The 21,285-nt window shown below is 40.0% G+C and overlaps 1 protein-coding gene and 1 pseudogene across 4 annotated transcripts in view; both read left to right on the top strand.

Annotated features, from left to right (window-relative positions):
- Positions 1-6,175: 6,175 nt before the first annotated feature.
- On the top strand, positions 6,176-8,756 carry LOC101673381 (annotated as a pseudogene).
- Positions 8,757-10,652: 1,896 nt separating this feature from the next.
- RPF2 (ribosome production factor 2 homolog) overlaps positions 10,653-21,285 on the top strand; it is a 43,723-nt gene continuing 33,090 nt past the window's right edge. The window contains exons 1-4 of one of the 4 annotated variants that reach the window (XM_004753514.3): positions 10,653-10,803; positions 13,165-13,297; positions 16,182-16,219; positions 20,914-20,953. In XM_004753514.3, coding sequence (XP_004753571.2) covers positions 10,781-10,803; positions 13,165-13,297; positions 16,182-16,219; positions 20,914-20,953 — 234 coding nt within the window. In that variant the 5' untranslated portion in view covers positions 10,653-10,780. Of the gene's footprint in view, positions 10,804-11,121; positions 11,141-12,763; positions 12,796-13,164; positions 13,298-16,181; positions 16,220-20,913; positions 20,954-21,285 lie in introns of those variants that run through there. The other 3 variants (XM_045080204.1, XM_013056708.2, XM_045080203.1) reach the window with 3 other exon arrangements.

Below are 21,285 nucleotides of genomic sequence, written 5' to 3'. Positions count from 1 at the left end.
TCTCTGCTCGGCAGAGAGCCTGCTTCCCTCTCTCTCTCTCTGGCTGCCTCTCTGTCTACTTGTGATTTCTCTCTGTCAAATTAATAAATAAAATCTTTAAAAAAAAAAAAAAAAAAAAAAAGAATCTGTTTTCATTTCATTCTGTTCCCATACGAAACCACACAAACTTCCTAATGTGTCAGGCATACATAGTATTTTCTTCCAGAAATGTCATTGGTTCTAAAAATGGGTTTGCTGTCTCTCTTTTATGACTTCCACCATTATATTCTTATGGAATAAGAGAATCCTGTTTTGTTTTGTTTTGTTTTGTTTTAAAGATTTTATTTGTTTATTTGACAGAGATCACAAGTAGAGAGGCAGGCAGAGAGAGAGAGAGAGGGAAGCAGGCTTCCTGCTGAGCAGAGAGCCCGATGTGGGAATCGATCCCAGGACCCTGAGATCATGACCTGAGCCGAAGGTAGCAGCTTAACCCACTGAGCCACCCAGGCGCCCCTTAGGTGTTTTGTTTGTTTGTTTGTTTTAAGCTTTTATTTATTGGTTAGAGAGAGAGGGAGAGAGAGAGCACAAGCAGAGGGAGTAGCAGGCAGAGGGAGAAACAGACTCCACGCTGAGCAGGGAGCCTGATGTGGAACTCATCCCAGGACCCTGGGATCATGACCTGAGCTGAAGGTAGATGCTTAATCAGCAGAGCCACCCAGGGATCCCAAGAGAATCCTTTTTGTAAAATTATCTAGAAGTACACATTATTGACTCAATACAGAGTGAATATATACCTTTCTTAATTACAACATGTTTCTAGATACTGCTGTGTATATTTTTTCTTTTAAAATTTTCTTTTGGGCAACTGGGTGGCTCGGTCAGTTAAGCTCAGTCACTTTAGCTCAGGTCATAATTCAGGGTCCTGGGATTGAGTCCCATATTGGGCTCCCTGTTCTATGGGGAGCCTGCTTCTGCCTCTGGCTCTCTCACTCCCTCTCTCTCTCTCTCACATAAGTAAATGAATAAAATATATATATTTTTTCTTTTTAGGGGGGATGGGAGGGACAACTGATACTTTGTTTGGGGTTTAATGTAGTTGTACTTGCATATCATGTATAAGGGTGTCAAGATAGCAAAGTCCTAGTTTTCTCAGATCCAACATAAGAATTCTTTCACTATCATGTCTTTATAAATCCTTATTTTCTATTCATATTCCATGCTCCCATTTGGTGATTGTATTAGTTTGCTATTGCTGCTGTAACAAATTACCACAAATTCAGTGGCTTAAAACGCATTAAATTTATTGTCACTCTGGAAGTCAGCTTCCAAGATTAAGTTTTATGGGGTTAAAATCAAGACGTTGATAGGGTTGCATTCCTTGTGGAGACTCCAGGGGAGAATCCATTTTCTTATCTTTTCCAACTATTAGAATTCCTTGGTGTGATGTCCCAAATGTAACATCTTCAAATCTCTCTCTCTCACCTGCTTCTGTCATCACATCTCTGATTCTTACACTCCTGTGTCCCTTGGGGTCATGGGATTCAGCCCCACATTGGACTCCATGCGTGGCAAGGAGTCTGCTTGTTCTCTTAGTGCTTCCCCACCCTACCACCCGCTCTCAGTCTCTCTAAAATAAATAAATCAAATAGATAGATAGATAGATAAAATCTTCTAAAAATTTAAAAATAAAATATTTCAAAAGCCCACAAAAGACAAAAATAATGGAAGAGAAAAATACCAACAAAGAACAAGGGCAACAACTAGAAAACTAATATCTGTGATAGATATGAATCCTACTATATCAGCAATAATTTTGAATTGCAGTGCTCTGAATACACTAACTAAAACAGAGATTATTTATCAGAGTAAATCAAGAGAAAAGACCCAACTAAATATTGTCAACATGAAACCTACACTATATACAAAGACACATAAAGATTAAAAACAATGGAGAACAATATCATTCTAACACTAATCCAAACAAAGTAGGAGTAGCTATATTAATTCAGACAGAGACAACTTAAGATCAAGGAAAGTTATCAGGGATAAAGAGGGACATTACGTATTGATAAAGTGGTCAATTCTCCAAGAAGACATAACAATCATTAACATGTGTGTGTCTAACAATAAGAGTGTCAAAATACATGAGGCAAAACTGATAGAATTTAAAGGAGATATAGATGAGTCCACTAATAGTTGGAGATTTCAGCAACTCTATCAGAAATGCGCAGATCAGGTAGGCCAGAAAATTAACAAGGACATGGTTGAACTCAGCAACTCTCAGTCAACTGGTTATATGAGACATCTATAGCCTACTTCATACAGCAATAGAATATACATTCTTCTTAAGCTCTCATAAACATTCATCAAAATACATTTACATTCAGGGACAAAAAATACCTTATCAAATTTAAGAGAATAGAAATCATACAATGTCTACTCAAACCACAATGAAACTAAACTAGAAATCAATAACAGAGCTGGGAAATTCCAAAATACTCAGAGATTAAACAACACAAGTAACACAGTGCAAGAACTCTCAAAAGAAATTTTAAAATATTTTGAACTAAATGAAAACTTGTCAAAAGTTGTGGAATACAGTGAAAGCTGCACTTAGAGGAAATATATAGCATGAAATGCATATAGTAAAAAAGAAGAAAGAAAAAAAAGAAAAGAAGAAAGATCTAAAATCAATCATCTAAGCTTCCATGTTAGAAAATTAGGAAAAAAAAAAAAGCTAATTAAATCCAAAGTAGGCAGAAGAAAGCAGTAATAAAAATTAGAAGACAATGAAATTGGGGGCACCTGGGTGGCTCAGTGGGTTAAAGCCTCTGCTTTAGGCTCAGATCATGATCCCAGAGTCCTGGGATCGAGCCCCACATCGGGCTTTCTGCTTGGCAGGAGTCTGCTTCCTCCTCTCTCTCTGCCTACTTGTGATCTCCATCTGTCAAATAAATAAATAAAATCTTAAAAAAAAAAAAAGAAGTAAATGAAATTGGAAACAGGAATTCAATTGAGAAAATCAAAGAAACCAAAAGCTGATTCTTTGAAAAGATCAATAAAATGCTAAGACTCAAGCCTGGCTAACTAGTTAAAGAGACAGATTTTTAATATCAGAAATGAAAGAGGAGAACTTCCCCAACTTGATAGAGACTATTTACAAAAAACCTCCTGTTAACGTATTAATGGTTAGAAACTTGAAGCTTTCCTGTTGAGATCAGGAAAAAGGCAAGAATGTCCCCCCTCAACACTGCTTTTTTAACATTGCACTGGGAAGTCCAGTTAATGCAATCAAACAAGAGAGGGAACTAAAAGCGTACAGATTGAGGAGGAAATAAAATTGTTTGCTCCAGATGACATGATCATCTATGTGAAAGCATCTACCAAAAAACCACAAAAACAAAAACAAAAACTCCTGGAACTAATTAGCAATTGTAGCAGAGATGCAGGATAGAAGTTAAATACACACAAGGCAATTGCATTCCTATATACCGGCAATGAACAAAGGGAATTAGAAATTTAAAACATAACTATTTATATTAGCAAGAGGAAAAAAATTAAGTATTAATTAATAAAATACAAGATCTATATGAGGAAAACAATAAAACTCTGATAAAAGAAATCAAAGAATTAAATGGAAAGATATTCCATATTCATGGATAGGAAGACTCAATATTTTAAAAAAAATTTTTTTATTTTAATTTCTTTTTAGTGTAACAGAATTCATTGTTTATGCACCACACCCAGTGCTTCATGCAATACATGCCCTTCTTAAAACCCACCACTAGGCTCACCCATCCCTCCCCCTTCCAAAACCCTCAGTGTGTTTAGAGTTCATAGTCTCTTATGGTTCATCTCCCTCTCCAATTTCCCTCAACTCCCTTCTCCTCTCCATCTCCCCATGTCCTCCGTGTTATTTGTTATGCTTCACAAATAAGTGAAACCATATGATAATTGACTCTCTCTGCTTGACTTATTTCACTCAGCACAATCTCTTCCAGTCCCATCCATGTTGCTACAAAAGTTGGGTATTCATCCTTTCTGATGGAGGCATAATACTCCATAGTGTATATGGACTACATCTTCCTTATCCATTCATCCGTTGAAGGGCATCTTGGTTCTTTCCACAGTTTGGCAACTGTGGCCATTGCTGCTATGAACAGTGGGGTACAGATGGCCCTTCTTTTCACTACATCTGTATCTTTGGGGTAAATACCCAGTAGTGCAGTGGCAGGGTCATAGGGAAGCTCTGCTTTTAATTTCTTAAGGAATCTCCACACTGTTCTCCAAATTGGCTGCACCAACTAGCATTCCCACGAACAGTGTAAGAGAGTTCCCCTTTCTCCACATACTCTCCAACACACATTGTTTCCTGTCTTGCTAATTTGGCCATTCTAATTGGTACAAGGTGGTATCTCAATGTGGTTTTGATTTGAATCTCCCTGATGGCTAGTGGTGATGAACATTTTTTCATGTGTCTGATAGCCATTTGTATGTCTTCACTGGAGAAGTGTCTGTTCATGTCTTCTGCCCATTTTTTGACAGGATTATCTGTTTTGTGTGTGTTGAGTTTGAGAAGTTCTTTATAGATCCTGGTTATCAGCCTCAATATTGTCTGGATTTCAGTTCTTCCCAGATTGTTGTATAGATCCAGTGCAATCCCAGTCAAAATGCTAGCAAGTTATTTTGTGGATATTGACAAACTGATTTTTTTTCCTTCATTTTTTAAAGATTTTATTTATTTGACAGAGATAGAGCATAAGCAAGGGGAGCAGCAGGCAAAGGGAGAGAGAGAAGCAGTCTCCCCACTGAGCAGGGAGCCTGACATGGAGTTCGATCCCAGGACTCTGGGATCCAGCGTGACCTGAGCTGAAGGCAGACTGAGCCACCTGAGCACCCCTGGCAAACTGATTCTAAAATTTATATAGAGAGGTTTCTGGTGGCAGGGTCTGTGGAAGCAGGGGTAGGTGCCGTGTCCGGCCAGGAAGGTGGCAAGAAGTAGCCTCTGAAGCAACCCAAGAAGCAAGCCAAGCAAATGGACGAGCAAAATAGGGCATTTAAGCAGAAACAAAAAGAGGAGCAAAACCTTGAGGAGCTAAAAGTGAAGGCTGTGGGGGACGGCCCCTCTGGCCACAGGTGGAATTTAGAAATCTGACAAAAGTAAGCTGTTTTTTGTGCCTGAGGCAATGGTGGTCCTTAATTCCATTCCTGTTTAAACATCTGGATTCCCTGTTATAGTATCTGTTGTCACCTATACTAGAATAAAGTGTTGTCTTAGATCCTATTGTACATTTAATAATAAACTTTCATAAAAAAATCAATCAGTCATTAAAAAACTTAAAAGTTTATTTGGAGAAGAAAAGACCCAGAATAGCCTACACACCACTGAAAAACACAGTAGGAGGACTGAAACTACCCAGCTTTAAGACTTGGTATGAAGCTACGGTAATAGAGACAGTGAGAATTGGCAAAAGAACAGACAGTACAGAATAGATAGAATACAGAGCCCAGAAATAAACCTACATAAATATAGTCAGCTGATTTTAGGTTTTTTAAAGGTTTTATTTACTTATTTGAGAGAGAGGGAGAGGGCATGAGTGGGAGGAGGGGCAGAAGGAGAGGGAGAAGCAGACCCCCGGCTGAGCACAGAGCCCAACACAGGCGCTTGATCCCAGGATCCTGAGATCATGACCTGAGCCGAAGGCAGATATTTAACTGACTGAGCCACCCAGGCGCCTCTAGTCAACTGATTTTAGACCAAGGAGCAAAGGCAATGCAATGGAGCAAAGATAATCTATTCAACAAATGACACTGGAACAACTGGATATCCATATACAAAAGAATGAAGTTGGGTCCCCTGCCCTTTAAAAAAAAAAAAAAAAAATTTTATTTATTTATTTGACAAAGAGAACCGGTTGGGGTGTCAGAAGTAGTGGGAGTGGAAGAGGGAGAAGCAGGCTTCCCGCCAAGCAGGGAGCTCGAGGAGGGGCTCAATCCCAGGAGGCTGGGATCATGACCCGAACCGAAGGAAGACACTTAACGACTGAGCCACCCAGGTACCCCCCACCTTTTATTTATTTATTTTTTAAAAGATTTTATTTATTTGGCAGAGAGAGCAAGAGAGCACAAGAATGGGGATCAGCAAAGGGAGAAGCAGGCTCTCAACTGAGCAGGGAACCTGATGCAGGACTTGATCCTGGGGGCCTCAGACCATAACCTGAGCTGAAAGTAGATGTCCTAATGATTGAGCCACCCAGGCACCCGGATCCCCTGTCTTATATATATGACGATTAATTCAAAATCCCCAGGGGCCTAAATGAAGGAGCTGACGTTATAAAACTCTTTGAAGAAAATAGGGTGCTAGTCTGGCCTGGCTTGAGGGAAGTCGGCAGCCAGGCATGATGGCAGAGGCTGGGCTACAGGTGCCAATGCCCCTAGGCACCCCAAGACACCTCAGACAGCTCTAGAAGAGCTTGGGACTTCTTCCCACCAAGTTCATGTCACTTCTGCAGGAGGCCATGCTTGAACTCGAACAGGTAACTACAGCCTATCTGTGCCAGGTGTATGACATTACTGATGTGCTGGAAGATAATGTGGCTGATGCAGAAAAACCCAAGAACAGCATCTAGTGGCAGTGTTTGGGGCCTGGCCGTACCCTGGAAATTACGTAAAAGCATAAAAGCTGATTGAGCTCAAGACAGATATCAGGGAGGGGGCACCTGGGTGGCTCAGTGGGTTGAGCCTCTGCCTTCAGCTCGAGTTCAGGGCCCCCAGATCAAGTCCTGTTTCAGGCTCCCTGCTCAGTGGAGAGCCTGCTTCCCCTTCTCTCTCTGCCTGCCTCTCTGCCTACTTGTGATCTCTGTCTGTCAAATAAATAAAATCTTAAAAAAAAAAAAAAAGATATCAGGGACCTGCAGTAGCAGGAGCATTGGACAAGCACCGGATGGGTACAGCAGAGCAACTGGAGGGTCACAGAGGACAGTGCAGAACAGCGGCTTGATCTATATCACTCATGAGAACGTATGCAGATGCTTTCCTGAGACATCTTCCTTTCAAGCAGTAACACCTTGAGGTGCCCACCCCAGAGGGTCTCAGTGGGCAGAAGGACCGGATTCAGGTACCAGATTTCAAGTATGAGAAGCATCTGAAAAACGTGAGTGACCCCACGGAGGTGTTGCTGAACAAGGAGGCCTGGAGCTCACTGCCCATGGTGGTGCCACCCGGGGATCTGTTCTTGAGCCCTCTTGCTGTCTCTACCCCTCCACCTCTGTCCAAGCCTGCCCTGACCTAGCACCAAGATGCCTCACATCCAAACAGCATTTGGGTGGCCACTCTCACCCCTGTTCCTGGCAGCACTGAAACCTAGTGGCTGACTGGACCAACAGCTCAGATTGCAATGAGTGCTGGCCCTGGAACTGGTATCAAGGACAGTGGTGAACCCAGTTCCCTCCCACTGGACTCCACAGCACTAGCCACTAGCCACTGAAGTCCTCTGCCCTGCTGGACAGTAGCAGCAGCAGCAGCAGCAGCAATAGCTCATCTGGACCCATCCCTTTTACTTCCTTTGAGTCCATCAAGACAAACCCTACAGAAGTTCTACAACTTCCAGAGGAGCTGTCAAAAATCTTCAGTCCCACATGAGAGTGCCTGAGCTTCAGAGCTGCTGAAGGAGCTGATATCCTCAGAAGTATTTGCACCCCCCTCCACCTTTCTTCACCCCCTGGGGACCACAGTTATATCTATAATCTGGACAAGAGTAAAGGTGTTTGTGATGGGACTGTTCTCAACATTTGACTGACAAAGACGTGCCCTACGTGGCTGAGACAGAGACCATCTGATCTGGGGGCTGCCTGGAGTCCTCTCCAACTCTACTTCTTCATAGCTTAAGAACCAAAGATCCCTGGCTTCCCCATCCATCCCTCAGTGCAGAGTTCTGGCTACAGTTCCCACTCCTGCACCAGCATCTCTACTGTGCTAGGAGAGCAGAGAATGGAGGCTCAGCCCTTGCAACAAGAGAGCCAAAGTATTTGCCTCTTTTTCTCTGGGGACTTTTTGCTCTCTCCCAGCCCTCCCAGGACCCAGGCTCGACTGCCACTCAGTGGCACAGAACTGACGACCCACCATCTTGTCCAACCCCACTGCTCTGTTCTGTCAGTTCCTCCCACTCTTTGGAGGGAATCCGCGGGTGGACCTGGATAGGGTGGACCTGGATATTTGCTGCACCACCTTTAGCCTTCACTCCTCACCATCCTCTGACTCTACCGCTCCTCCTAGACCTTTTCAAATGCCCTTTTGTGCTAGGTGCTTAGCCATGAGAACCTATGGGTGCTGGTGGGCGCTAACAGGAAGGAACAGAGAGGTCTTTAACAGGAATCTGGGTAAGTGCCTGAGGATTGGCCCAACCTCACCCTGCCGCATAGCTCTCCTTCTTGTTCAATTATTTACCCTCATTTAGAGCCATTTGCAGGGACTTAGGAAGATTTGCAATAATGAATGGATTCCTATATAAAATTATTTTTATACTTTTTTTCAGCAAAAGAGAATAGGAACATTCATACAATGTCCAAGTGAATAAAGACCAGGTCTAAGACCAAAAAAAGAAAAGGAAGGAGAAAGAAAGAAAGAAAGAGAAAGAAAGAATAAAGGTGTAAGTCTTTATCATCTTGGATTAGGAAATGGGTTCTTAGATATGACAGAATACAAAGCAACTAAAGAAAAAAATAGATAAACTAGACTTCATCAAAATTGAAAACTTTTTTGCTTCAAAGGACACTATCTACGGGTGCTTGGGTGGCTCAGTGGGTTAAAGCCTCTGCCTTCAACTCAGATCATGATCCCAGGGTCCTGGGATCGAGCCCCAAGTCAGGCTCTCTGCTCGACAGGGAGTCTGCTTCCCTTTCTCTCGCTCTCTCTCTGCCTGCCTCTCTGCCTACTTGTGATTTCTGACAAATAAGTAAATAAAATCTTAAAAAAAAAAAAAACATGATCTAGAAAATGAGAAGATACTCAGTGGGAGAAAATATTCGCAAATTGTATAAGAGAAAAGGGTCTCATGTCTAAAATGTGTAAAGAACTTATGTATAATCCACAATAAAAAGACAACACAATTTTTAAATTGAGCAAGTAATTTTTTTTATCTATTTATTTATTTAAAAGATTTATTTATTTATTTATTTGGCAGAGAGAAATCACAAGTAGTCGGAGAGGCAGGCAGAGAGAGAGAGAGGGAAGCAGGCTCCCTGCTGAGCAGAGAGCCCGATGCGGGACTCGGTCCCAGGACCCTGAGATCATGACCTGAGCCAAAGGCAGCGGCTTAACCCACTGAGCCACCCAGGCGCCCGAGCAAGTAATTTTAATAAACATTTTCCTAATGAAGGTATATATATAAATGGCCAATGAGCCCATGAAAAGATTTCAACATTGTTTGCCCTCAGGGAAATATAAATGAAAACTTCTTCACACCCAGAGATGGCTTAATAAAAAAGGATGGACAAAATTAAGGAAATTTTGCTAAAGAGTTGAGAAATTGGAACTTGTTTGTGGAATAGTGCTGCCCTGGAAAATGTCCATGTCCTAAACTTAGGGATCTGTGAATATGTTACCTTACCTGGCCAAAGGGATTTTGCTATATGATTAAGGTACGGATCTTGTAATGGGGGATGATTGTGAATTATCCTGGTGGGCCACCTGTATTTACAAGGCTCTTATAAGAAGGATTCAGGAGTATCAGAGTCAGAAAGATGTGACAATGGGAACAGAAGTTCAAGCGATGCCTTTTTAAGACGGAGGAGTACCAAGGAATGCAGACAGCTTCTAGAAGTTGGAAAAGGCAAAAACAAAAAACAAACAAACAAAAAAAACAGTTTCTCCCCTGGAGCTTCCGGGGGAATGCAGCCCTACTGACATCTTTATTTTATTTTACTTCTTTGGAAAACAGGGGAAAAATAAAAAAAACTTGTTTTAATTTTCCTTTTAAGAAACTACAGCTGAGGAGTCACTCTGCATATAATTGGTAATGTTAAGAATAGGTAGGATTAATAAAAAAATTTTAAAAATATAAAAAAAAGAATGGGTAGCATTCACAAACTAAGAGAATAGAACCTGTAAATTTCTGTTACACATGTGAAAATAGTATCAGTGAAAATAAAATTTTTCTTGCCCAATTTAATGCACAATGAACTCTAGTCATTAAAATATGATTGTAGTATTCTGAGCTAATGTCATTGAGATTCAGTGCAGAAAGTTCAGGAAATATAATACATATAGCATTTTTTAAGTATTTTACTTTCATGGGTAACTTAAAACAACATAAATTTCCCTCAAGGAAGGATTAGTCTATGTCACTGGTGCATATTTGCAAAACATTTCAACACTACAAACCCTAAAAGTTTCAAATGGGGCATTGGAAATGTTTTACTTTCATGAAAAAAGAATCTGATAGAATCTGTAACTGTTAACTACGATTCTTATTCTTCATACAGAAAGCATGCTGCTGTGACATTTAGCATTTTGGGAGATTCCCCGAATAACATCTGGTCCCTGGATATCTTATACCGGGTATACACACAGCCGTGTCCATCAAGCTGGTACAGGCAGTATTACCTAGAATGTTAACTTCCGGCCAAGAGACTGGGCAAAAATCTGTAACCAAGACAACGCGGCAATGGCGAGGCACCGCCAACATGGCGGTCCCAGGAAGTGGCGTCAAGCGCAAGTTCCGGTTCCGCCTGTCCCAGAGTACTGGGCTATCTCGCGAGACCAGGCGGACACGTGCGTTCCTCGGGTACACGCTGCGGTAGCCATGGACGCTTTGGATCGAGTTGTGTGAGTACGCTGGGTCCTCTCTTGGGGGACGTTGGACAGTGGGACTCCTGTGGTGCGGAGGAGTGAAAAAGTCTCCGCTCCGCCTGGCCTCCCCTCGTTCCCCCCACCCTATAAGTGGGGCCTTCGGTGGGTCCGTGTATCCACCAGCCTGGGTATCCCTCTGTTGGTGCCGCTCGGCGGGAGACTGAGAGTCCGGAAGTCCACTTGTGGGAGTTGCCAGGTGGTAGCTCGGAGATGTAGGTCCCGTTTGGCTTGGTCAGTTAGAGACGCCCTGGGCTTCTCAAGAAGTGTGAGGGAATGAGCGGTCACCAGCACAAGGCCTCGGCATCTGACAGGTGTAGGTGACAATCCGGGCGCAATCGCAAGAGCTTTGTGACTTATAACCCCCTAAACCTCAGTTTACTTTGTAAAATAGCGTTCGTAATAATCGTACTTTATAGAATTGTGAGGACTATCAGCGAGAATGTATGTAAAGCCTTTGCTACAGCACGTAGAAATGTTCTTAGCCTTTTCTTTCTCTTGAGGTGATGTTTTAAATGCGTTCAGAAAATATTTATTGATCTCCTAAATAGTCCTGCTGTTATTTCTTGAGATTTGCCTGGGTTAACAGCCAATCAAAATGAAAAGTTCTTTTAGTCATTAATTCAGAGGTTTTTGCGCATCTGTTATATATTCCTTCAGATATGGGGACTGCAAAGATGAGTAAGATGATGATCTGATTGGGGAGCAAACATAAAAGATGTTATTTATATTAGTTGCGGGCTCGTGAGAAGTGACAAACCACATGGAATATAAAGCATAGAGCACTTTTTTTTTTAGACATACTAAATATTTCTTAATTTGATTTAACAAATGTGTACCTTTATCAAATAATAAATGATGGGAAGCTTTATATTGCTTGACATTTTATCTGGAGGAGAATTTTTAAACTCTGCATGATAAGTTGAGTATGTGTATAGTCTTTTTTTTTTTTTTTAAAGATTTTATTTATTTATTTGACAGAGATCACAAGTAGGCAGAGAGGCAGGCAGAGAGAGAGGAGGAAGTAGGCTCCCTGCTGAGCAGAGAGCCTGATGCAGGGCTTGATCCCAGGATCCTGAGATCTTGACCCGAGCCGAAGGCAGCAGCTTAACCCACTGAACCACCCAGGTGCCCTGAGTATGTGTATATTCTATTTTTCTTTTCCTGCCCAAAGTGTCCATAGGACTGAAAAGAGGATGGAAGGTCATAGTTACTTAAGAGAGAGGAATTCTTGCAGTAGTTGGCAGAGAACTGTTGGAAAAGCAATATATAGTGGAAGCAGAAGTGAAGTCCTTTTTCTGAACAGGAATGTACAAAAACATTCTGCTCCTGAATCATTAAATCAGAATAATGAATTTGTTTTCCCTTCATATTTTGCAGTTATTGGTCTAGATGAGTTTTTTTTTTTTTTAAAGGTTTTATTTATTTATTGACAGAGAGAAATCACAAGTAGATGGAGAGGCAGGCAGAGAGAGAGAGAGAGAGAGAGAGAGAAGCAGGCTCCCTGCTGAGCAGAGAGCCCAATGCGGGACTCGATCCCAGGACCCCGAGATCATGACCTGAGCCCAAGGCAGCGGCTTAACCCACTGAGCCACCCAGGCGCCCGGTCTAGATGAGTTTTTAAATCTAACTCATTTTGAAGATTGGCCTACTTGTAAGTTGTGTGACCTTGGCCACATTACCTTCCTGGCCTCAAAAATGAAGATAATAATTTTACTGGTGTTTTGGGATTTTGGTGAAGATAAGCCTTAATAGAGTGACTGTAAAATTGTCAGTCATTATTATCTCCCGTTGGTGGCAAGAATATCTGACTTTCTCAGCTGTGATGTTGGAGTGGGATAGCGTATATGTCCTGGTGGGCATTGTGATCTTAAACCTGGATGAAAGATATGGCAGTTAATAATTATCTCTCTGTGTTTAGTAACTGTCCACAGATTGATGACTAGTGGGTGTGCAATTCTTTGTGTTAGGGTAAGTACTGTTTGCTTTAGACTGAAGAAAAAATAATGGAGTAAAAATAGCAACAATTTTCATTGAGTCTTTTTTTTTTTATAAAGATTTAGAAAAAAGCAGTAATAAAAGAATGCTGGGGATATTAAAAAAGTGAAAGCTTCTTAAAAAAATCAAAAGCTAATAAAATGAACTTACTTCATAGTAATAACCGAATACCTTTTATTGTTATCTTCCTAAAAAGTAAGATTTTGGTTAATGGTGGAATCCTAACTGATAAATGTTTTGTAATAACTGTTGGTTTTTAAGAATTTGCACGTTTGCCAAGTCATGGTTTCGTACTATGAGGAAAACTTTTTAAGTTGTTATGAATTTTGATTTTCTGAACAGAAAGCCCAAAACAAAAAGAGCCAAGAGATTCCTTGAGAAGAGAGAACCGAAACTCAGTGAAAATATTAAAAATGCTATGCTGATTAAAGGGGGAAATGCAAATTCCATGGTGACACAAGTACTTAAAGATGTGGTATGTATATGTGTATACCTTTATTTAAAAAAAATTTTTTTTTAAAATAATTTTATTTATTTGACAGACAGAGATCACAAGTAGGCAGAGAGGCAGGCAGAGGGAGAAGCAGGCTCCCCACTGAGCAGAGAGCCCAATGCGGGGCTTGATCCCAGGACCCTGGGATCATGACCTGAGCCAAAGGCAGAGGCTTAACCCACTGAGCCACCCAGGTGCCCCTTATTTTTTAATTTTTAAAAAAGATTTTGTTTTTAAGTAATCTTTACACCCACTGTTGAGTTCGAGCTTGCAACCCTGAGATCATAAGTTGCATGCTCTACCAACTGAGCCAGCCAGGCACCCATGCACACTTATCTTTCAAATGGTATTGAAATTATTTTAGGACCTTTTCTGCATGCTTGTTTAGGCTGCTGCAGAAATACATGGATAAGTTTGCCTTGCCCTGAGAACTGCTAGCCTTAGGCTCAGGTTGGAGGTTATTTGCCTTGGCAAGCCACTAATCACTGGTTTTCCTTAAAGCAGCTACTGTAGTTCCCTTAGTAAATTTCAGCTGGTTTCAATTACTAGAATTTGGTTTACTCGCATTTAAGAAACATAACTAGTTTGTAAAGTGAAATAACTGCATATTAACAATCGATTCCTTCAGCAATACCAAGTATTGTGCTAGGTGCTGAGGGTTAATAGTTACATAAGACACATCTATCCCTTCAGGGAGCTTAAAAAGAGACAGGCAAGTAAGACTTTATAGCATTGTGAATTAAGTGCTGTGCTGGAGGCTTGGGCAGGGTAGGCTGGGAGGCAGAGCTAAAATCCCATAAGGGTAGCCGTGCACAGAGTGGGCTTCCCAGAGGAGACACTTTCACTTCATTTTGAAGGCGGAGTCACAGCAAGTAGGAGGAGAGGAGGGAGAGGAGAAAGTCTTCCAAGGCTGATCACAGTACTTGTGCAAAAGGGAAGGTGAAGGAGCGTGTTACATTTGGGGAACTGTAAATAATTGTGGATGGCTAAAGGGGAATGGGCTCGATGAAGCTAGAAGAACAGACAGAGATCAGATAGTAACATGGAGTTTGAGCTTTGTTCGGAAAGCTCTAAGGAACTATCGAAAGATTGGAGGTAACAGACATGATCAGCTCCTTTAATCGGTTTGACCAGAGAAAATTGAGAGCAAATACGGGAAACTAACTCTGCCATTGTTGTCAGGCAGGTAATGAGTATCTGGAGTGTAGTAGTGTTGGTGAAAATGAGAGATGATCAGAGAGACTAGATGTTGGGTGTAGAAGGGCATGGTTTCTGGGTTGGATTCTTGATGAGTGCTAATGCCAGTTAGAGAATATACCAGCTGAAGCAGGTTAGTACAGAGAGGTTGTGTGTTCAGTTCAGGATCTGTAATATAAGTGTGATGGTAAAAGCTTTATATTTTTTTCTGCCTCTGTAGTCTGATGTTTAGCCCAGTGTGTGGCACATCGTACATGCTTAGTAAATGTTTAATCAGTGAATGAAAGGCATAGTCTATGGAGATACTTACTTGGTGGTTGGATATTTAGGCCCTAAATACAGCAGATATTTTCTTTGAGTTAAATCAACTAAGTAATTGAATAGATTTTTTTAATTTGACTAAACTCTCTATGCTTGCTTTTTAAATACAGTAGTTCAGATATCTAAATGTCTAATACATGCTCATCCTTTCTGTCTCAGTGTCATTGTGTTGGTAGGATCATGGCCCTATATTTAAGTAAGCTCTAAGAATAGCACAATATTACAGGTAATGGTGGTAGTTTAACATTCATATTGATGATTCCTGAGTTGTCACTGTGGTCATGCGCATTACACCAAGGCAGGGAAACATTTGGTCAAGAATTATTAAAAGTTTTAGTACTGAAGGGGTGGGTACCTGGCTGGCTCCTTCGGAAGACATTCACGAGGTTGAGTTCCACTTTGGCTGTAGAGATTAATAAAGCAGATAAATAAACTTAAAGAAAAAAAAGTTTTAGTACTTAAAAAGATAGGTTTTATTGCTGAATTTCCTTTGTTCATCAGCCCTGATTGTTGATGAGTGATCATTTTCTTTTCATTGTTTTCCTCATTTACCCCTTCCCCTAATGCAAGGGAAGGCATTAGATCTTTGTTATTCCTTATGGTAGAGCAGAACTAACCATATAGGGAACAAGTGATTATTAGTGAATGAGTGGAAAGAACTAAGAAAAAAAAATGGAAAGAGGGTTGAATGACAGGAATTTTTTAAAGGGCTCTGTTTAAACTCCCGACTAGAATTCTGATTGTTATTACTGGGATTCTTTCTCCTTTCTCTTATCTCCAGACAGTATTATTTCAACTCTGTCAGCCTTTCTGATAGGATTTATTTTTATGTTTTCTTTTTTTTTTTTTAAGATTTTATTTATCAGAGAGAGGGAGAGAGAGTGAGCACAGGCAGATACAGAATGGCAGGCAGAGGCAGAGGGAGAAGCAGGCTCCCTGCCGAGCAAGGAGCCCGATGTGGGACTCCATCCCATGACGCTGGGATCATGACCTGAGCCGAAGGCAGCTACTTAACCAACTGAGCTACCCAGGCATCCCTTATGTTTTCTTTCTACTCTCAAATAGTTTGGAATCAGTAGACTCTAAAGAAATGAAAGGAATCATATAAGTTGGATAGATTTTTGAAAGCGCCTGGAAACTTTAGATAAAGAAAGTCCAGTCTAAGTTAGGTTATTAAGCCTATGTTGCAGCTTTTAATAGGTGATTAAAAGGGAGCCAAGCAGGAGACATCAGAATAGTATTCAGGGACCAGGTAATCTTGTGTAATGACAGATACAATGCAATTTAATTTTTTCATCTGCTTTTCAGAATGTAATTTGTTTTGAAAGCTATAAATTATGTTTTACAGTATGCCCTGAAAAAACCATATGGAGTTCTGTATAAAAAGTAAGTAATGACTTGTTTTATTTTGACTTATATTGTTCTATTATAAAAGTAACAAACAATTACATTATGGGAAATTTAGAAAAGTATTTTGTTTAAAAAACAGGACAGTTCCTTACATATATATAGCTATTAGTATTTTTAAAATTTTTTTTTTTCCTGTGTGTTTTCATTTGTATTGAATACTCACATAGTTGTAATCTTAGCATATATGTATTATTTTGAAGTAATTATGGACTTAAAGAAGAGTTGCAGAAATTTGTAGATTTTTCATAACTTTCACTCAGTTTCTCTTAATGTTGCATCATACATAACCATAGTATTGTTACCCAAAGTAAGAGATTAACATTGGTACAATAATGTTAACTGGACTGTAGACTTGATTTGGTTGTACCAGTTTTTCCAGTAATATCCTTCTTCTCTTCCAGGATCCTACATTGCATTTAGTTGTCACGTCTCCGTACTCTCCCATTTGTGACAGTTCCCCAGTCTTTCCTTTTTTGATGACTTTGACACTTTCGATGAGTACTTGTTAATTATTTTGTAAAATGTCCCTCACTTTGGATTTGTCATCAGTTTCTCATGAGTAGATTGAAACTTACGCATTTTTGGCTGGAATATCACAAAAGTGATGTGCTTTTCTCCATAAATCATACCAGGGAGTACAGGATGTATTAATGCTGGGAGCATTAACCTCAGTTAAAGTGGTGTCTCCTTGGTTTCTCCACTATAAATTTACTGTTTTTCCCTTTTTTTTTTTTTAAAGATTTTATTTATTTATCAGAGAGGGGCGGGGGAGAGACCAAGCACAGGCAGACAGAATAGCAGGCAGAGGCAGAGGGAGAAGCAGGCTCCCTGCCGAGCAAGGAGCCCGATGAGGGACTCAATCCCAGGACTCTGGGATCATGACCTGAGCCGAAGGCAGCTGCTTAACCAACTGAGCCACCCAGGCGTCCCCTGTTTTTCCCTTTGTAATTAATAAATATTTGGAGGAAATACTTTGAGACTCTGCAAAGATTATGCAGATAGTCCTTTCTCCTTACACTTTACTTATTCGTTTTGGCACCCATCAATGGATTTGTCTACAGAGATGATTACTCTGGTGTTCTATTGGTGGTTTCTATCTTCCTCATTCCTTCTTCATTTATTAATTGGAATTTTGTGAGGAAAATCTCTCTCTCTTCCTCTGTTGAATTGCTCATTTATATTAGTGTGGACTTACAGATATTTATTATACTCTTTGGACTTAAAATCCAATGCTATCATTATTTTATTGCTCAAATTCTGCCTTTGGCCACTGGGGTCTCTTTCAAGTTGGTACCTCTGCTTTTTTAGCATGCCCCTTTGTGTTTGAGTACTTCCTTTCTGGCGCCACAGGATACCTCATGCTCATCTTTTATTTTTCCTTACAACAGCTCTGGAATCAGCCCCTTCTGTATGGAGCCCTGTATCCATATATTGGAGACTGATAATTTAGAAACAAAGATCTGGGCACTAAGTATGCTCTGTTGCTATGGGAGTGTCACTGTCTCTAGATCCCTTCAGCAGACAGATCTTAAAATATGTATTACGCATATTAACCTATACATGCATGCACATCTAAGTTTATATATTTTAAAGACCCTCAGTTATTATCGATACTAAAAGTCATACATTCATACTGATACTTCCAGTTCCAGCCCAGTGCCACAGACCTCATTCCAGCCTTTCTTCTTTACTCACTTCCTTACTTGTAACTTTTCTGTTCTGGCCTCAAGAAACCTGGCTTTCATGATTGATAGTTTACATATTTATTTATTGTGTAATTCTAATATATACGTAGTTGCAGAATTTCTCATCCTATAAGAAAAAAATTAACTAGAGTTTAGAATGTGTGTACAGTTTTTCTGTCTTTAGCTTTAGAATATCCAGTTCAAATACTGGTTCCCAATGTAATACAGGTTTGGTTTTTTTCTGCCTCTTTAATGTGATTGTTATTCCTTCAAACAACAGTTAGGGTTGTTTATCACAGTTTGTATTCTGTTTTGTGTTTTTCTCTACATCCTGCTGGTAGTTTTAGTTTACGTGTGTAAAATTTACTCTTTCTGGTGTACAGTTTTGTGGGTTTTGAAAAATGCATTGAATCGTGTCTGGCACTACAGTTCGTCATACAGAGATAGTTCCATCATCGTGAACCTTGGTGCAGTGTGCGCTTGCAGTTCAGCCTCCCCTCTCCCTTTGACTAATGAACTGCTTTTCATCCTTAAAGTTTTTCTGTTTTCTGAATGTCACATAAATGGAATAATAAAACAGGTAGCCCTTAGAGTCTGTTTTCTTTCATTAGCAAAATACCTAAAAATTTTCTGTGTTATTGCCATACATTAAATTTTATATCAAGCCTTTCTCATATAAACGTTTTTTATTGATAGGTGATCCTTTAGATATTATTTTCAGTGCTAGTATAATGCCTATTAAATGGTTATATTAAAATTTACTTGTAACTTAATTTGGGGGAATTTAGGTTTTCCTTTTTTGCTATTATAAATAATGCCAAAATGGCCATTTTAAACAAATGAATTATCCTTTTGAGTTAGTTCTTAAAGATTTATTTATTTATTTGACAGAGAGAGAGATCACAAGTTAGGCAGAGAGGCAGGCAGAGAGAGAGGAGGAAGCAGGCTCCCTGCTGAGCAGAGAGCCCGATGTGGGACTCGATCCCAGGACTCTGAGATCATGACCTGAGCCGAAGGCAGCGGCTTAACCCACTGAGCCACCCAGGCGCCCCTTGAGTTAGTTCTTAAATGAGATTCCGCCTCTCAGTAGTACATATTAATTATATTGCTTTTTGAAAAGATTGTCCTTTTGGCAGAGTGTAATATACAAGTTCCATGGACCATTACCTTCTTTGGTTTATATTTTTAAGACGTGAAGATCATACTTTAATTTGAATTTTCTGTGTTTCCAACAGGCCATATTTGCTTATTTGTGAATGACAATTAGCTATTAATCATAAATGCTGCAATAATTTTTCTTGTTCTGTTTGCCTTGCATCATTAAAAGTAATACTCTTTTTTTTTTACTGACTATGAAGGTAGTACGTATTTCTCTTAGATAATCGGGATAATGGATAATGGAGTAAATAATCACTATGTACATTCTGACATATTTTTCCCCTGTATGTATATATATATATTTTGAGTATAGTTGACACACAATGTTACATTAGTTCCAAATGTAAAACATAGTGATTTGACAAGTCTGTACAGTATGCTCTGCTTACTAGAACTGTAGCTATTTGTTGTCACTACTATGATACTGACTATATTCCTTATACTGTATCTTTTATTCCCATGACTTATTGGTTCCATAATGGGAAGCCTGTATCTCCCACTCCCCTTCACCCATTTTCACACACATTTCACATTTTCACATTTATTTTATTCTTTTTTTTTTTTTAAAGATTTTATTTATTTATTTGACAGACAGAGATCACAAGTAGGCCGGGAGGCAGAGAGAGAGAGGGAGAAGCAGGCTCCCTGCCGAGCAGAGACCCCGAGGCAGGGCTTGATCCCAGGACACTGAGATCATGACCCGAGCCGAAGGCAGAGGCTTAACCCCCTGAGCCACCCAGGCGCCCCTTATTCTTTTTTTAAAAGATTTATTTATTTTATAAATAAGTGTGTGAAGGGGGGAGGAGCAGAGGGAGAGAGAGGCTTAACCCACTGAGCCACCCAGTTGCCCAAAACTGAGGTCATGATCTCAGGGTTCTGGGATCGAGCTCTGTGTCGGGTTTTCTGCTCAGAAGGGAGCCTGCTTCCGCCTCCCCCTCTGCCTGCCTCTCTGCCTATTTGTGATCTCTCTCTCTCTGCCAAATAAATAAATAAAATCTTAAAAAAAAAAGATAGCATGTTTTGCCCACTGCTTCTCTAGCTCTACTACTAATGTTCCTAATCCAGTGCACTGTTTTTTTCTTTCCCTTCTGGATTATTGCAATAGCTTCTTACTAACTCTTTTCAGTTTTGCCATACTATATTACATTCTTACATAGTGCACAGAGCAGTCCTTTAAAAAGAGAATTTGAGTCCAGTGTTACCACTCCTGCCTGAAACTCTTCAGCTCTTTCCATTAGTTACTCTGTTAATATCTACATTACTTACCTTGAATAACAAGGCCCTACATAATCTGGACCATGTCTTCATCATTGACCTCATGCCCCACCATTTTCCCTTTGCACACTAAGCTTCAGTGACACTTGCCTTCTTTCCATTTCTTGAGTAGTCTAAGCTTGTTTCCATCTCAGCATCTTTGTTTATTCTGTTCCTTCTTCCTAGAATACTCTTAGCCTCAGAATTTTTCAATGACTTTTTCATGATCTCAGCTCAAATAGTCATTTTCTACTCTTCATACTAATAGAATACCCTATTTTATTTTCATCACTGCATTTATTATTGAAATTTTTATTTTCCCACTAGAATGTGGGCTCCATGAAAGCAAGGAAAGCAAGGGTCTTGGTTGTTTTCTAGGTTCCTTAGCTTTTAGAACAGTGCCTGGCACATAAGAGGCACTAAATATATATTTGAATGAATGACTATCCCTCCAGCTTTATTTTTGATTATCTGAATATAAAGTTATCCCTATTTAGTATGTTACTTAATTGTTATTGGTGAATTGCTATTAAGATTGTTAAAATTAAGGTCACCTTTTAAAAATATTCTTAGGAAAAACATTACAAGACCATTTGAGGATCAGACGTCATTGGTGAGTACAAGAATCGTCTTTCTTTTTAGTTTATTTAGAGAGAGAGCATGCATGCAGGGAGGGGAGGGGCAAAGGGAGAAGGAGAGAGAATCTTAAGCAGACTCCAGACTGAGTGTGGGGCCCAGCACAGGGCTCAATTCCAAGACCCTGAGATCACTACCTTAGCCAAAACTAAGAATAGGTCGCTTAACTAATTGTGCCACCCAGGCACCCCAAGAATCTTTCTGATTTAAGAGAATATGTAAATGGTTATTCAGACTAATTAGTACTCTTTGAGTACTTCTAATCTGTGATGTTTCTGAATTAGAAATCATCCTATATGAGGGAATTTT

The sequence above is a fragment of the Mustela putorius genome, unplaced genomic scaffold (assembly GCF_011764305.1).
Source record: "Mustela putorius furo isolate JIRA1106 unplaced genomic scaffold, ASM1176430v1.1 tig00000450_pilon_pilon_pilon, whole genome shotgun sequence".
Lineage (NCBI taxonomy): Eukaryota > Metazoa > Chordata > Mammalia > Carnivora > Mustelidae > Mustela > Mustela putorius.
Note: the sequence above shows the minus strand (reverse complement) of the source record. Positions and strands in the feature narration are given on the sequence as shown.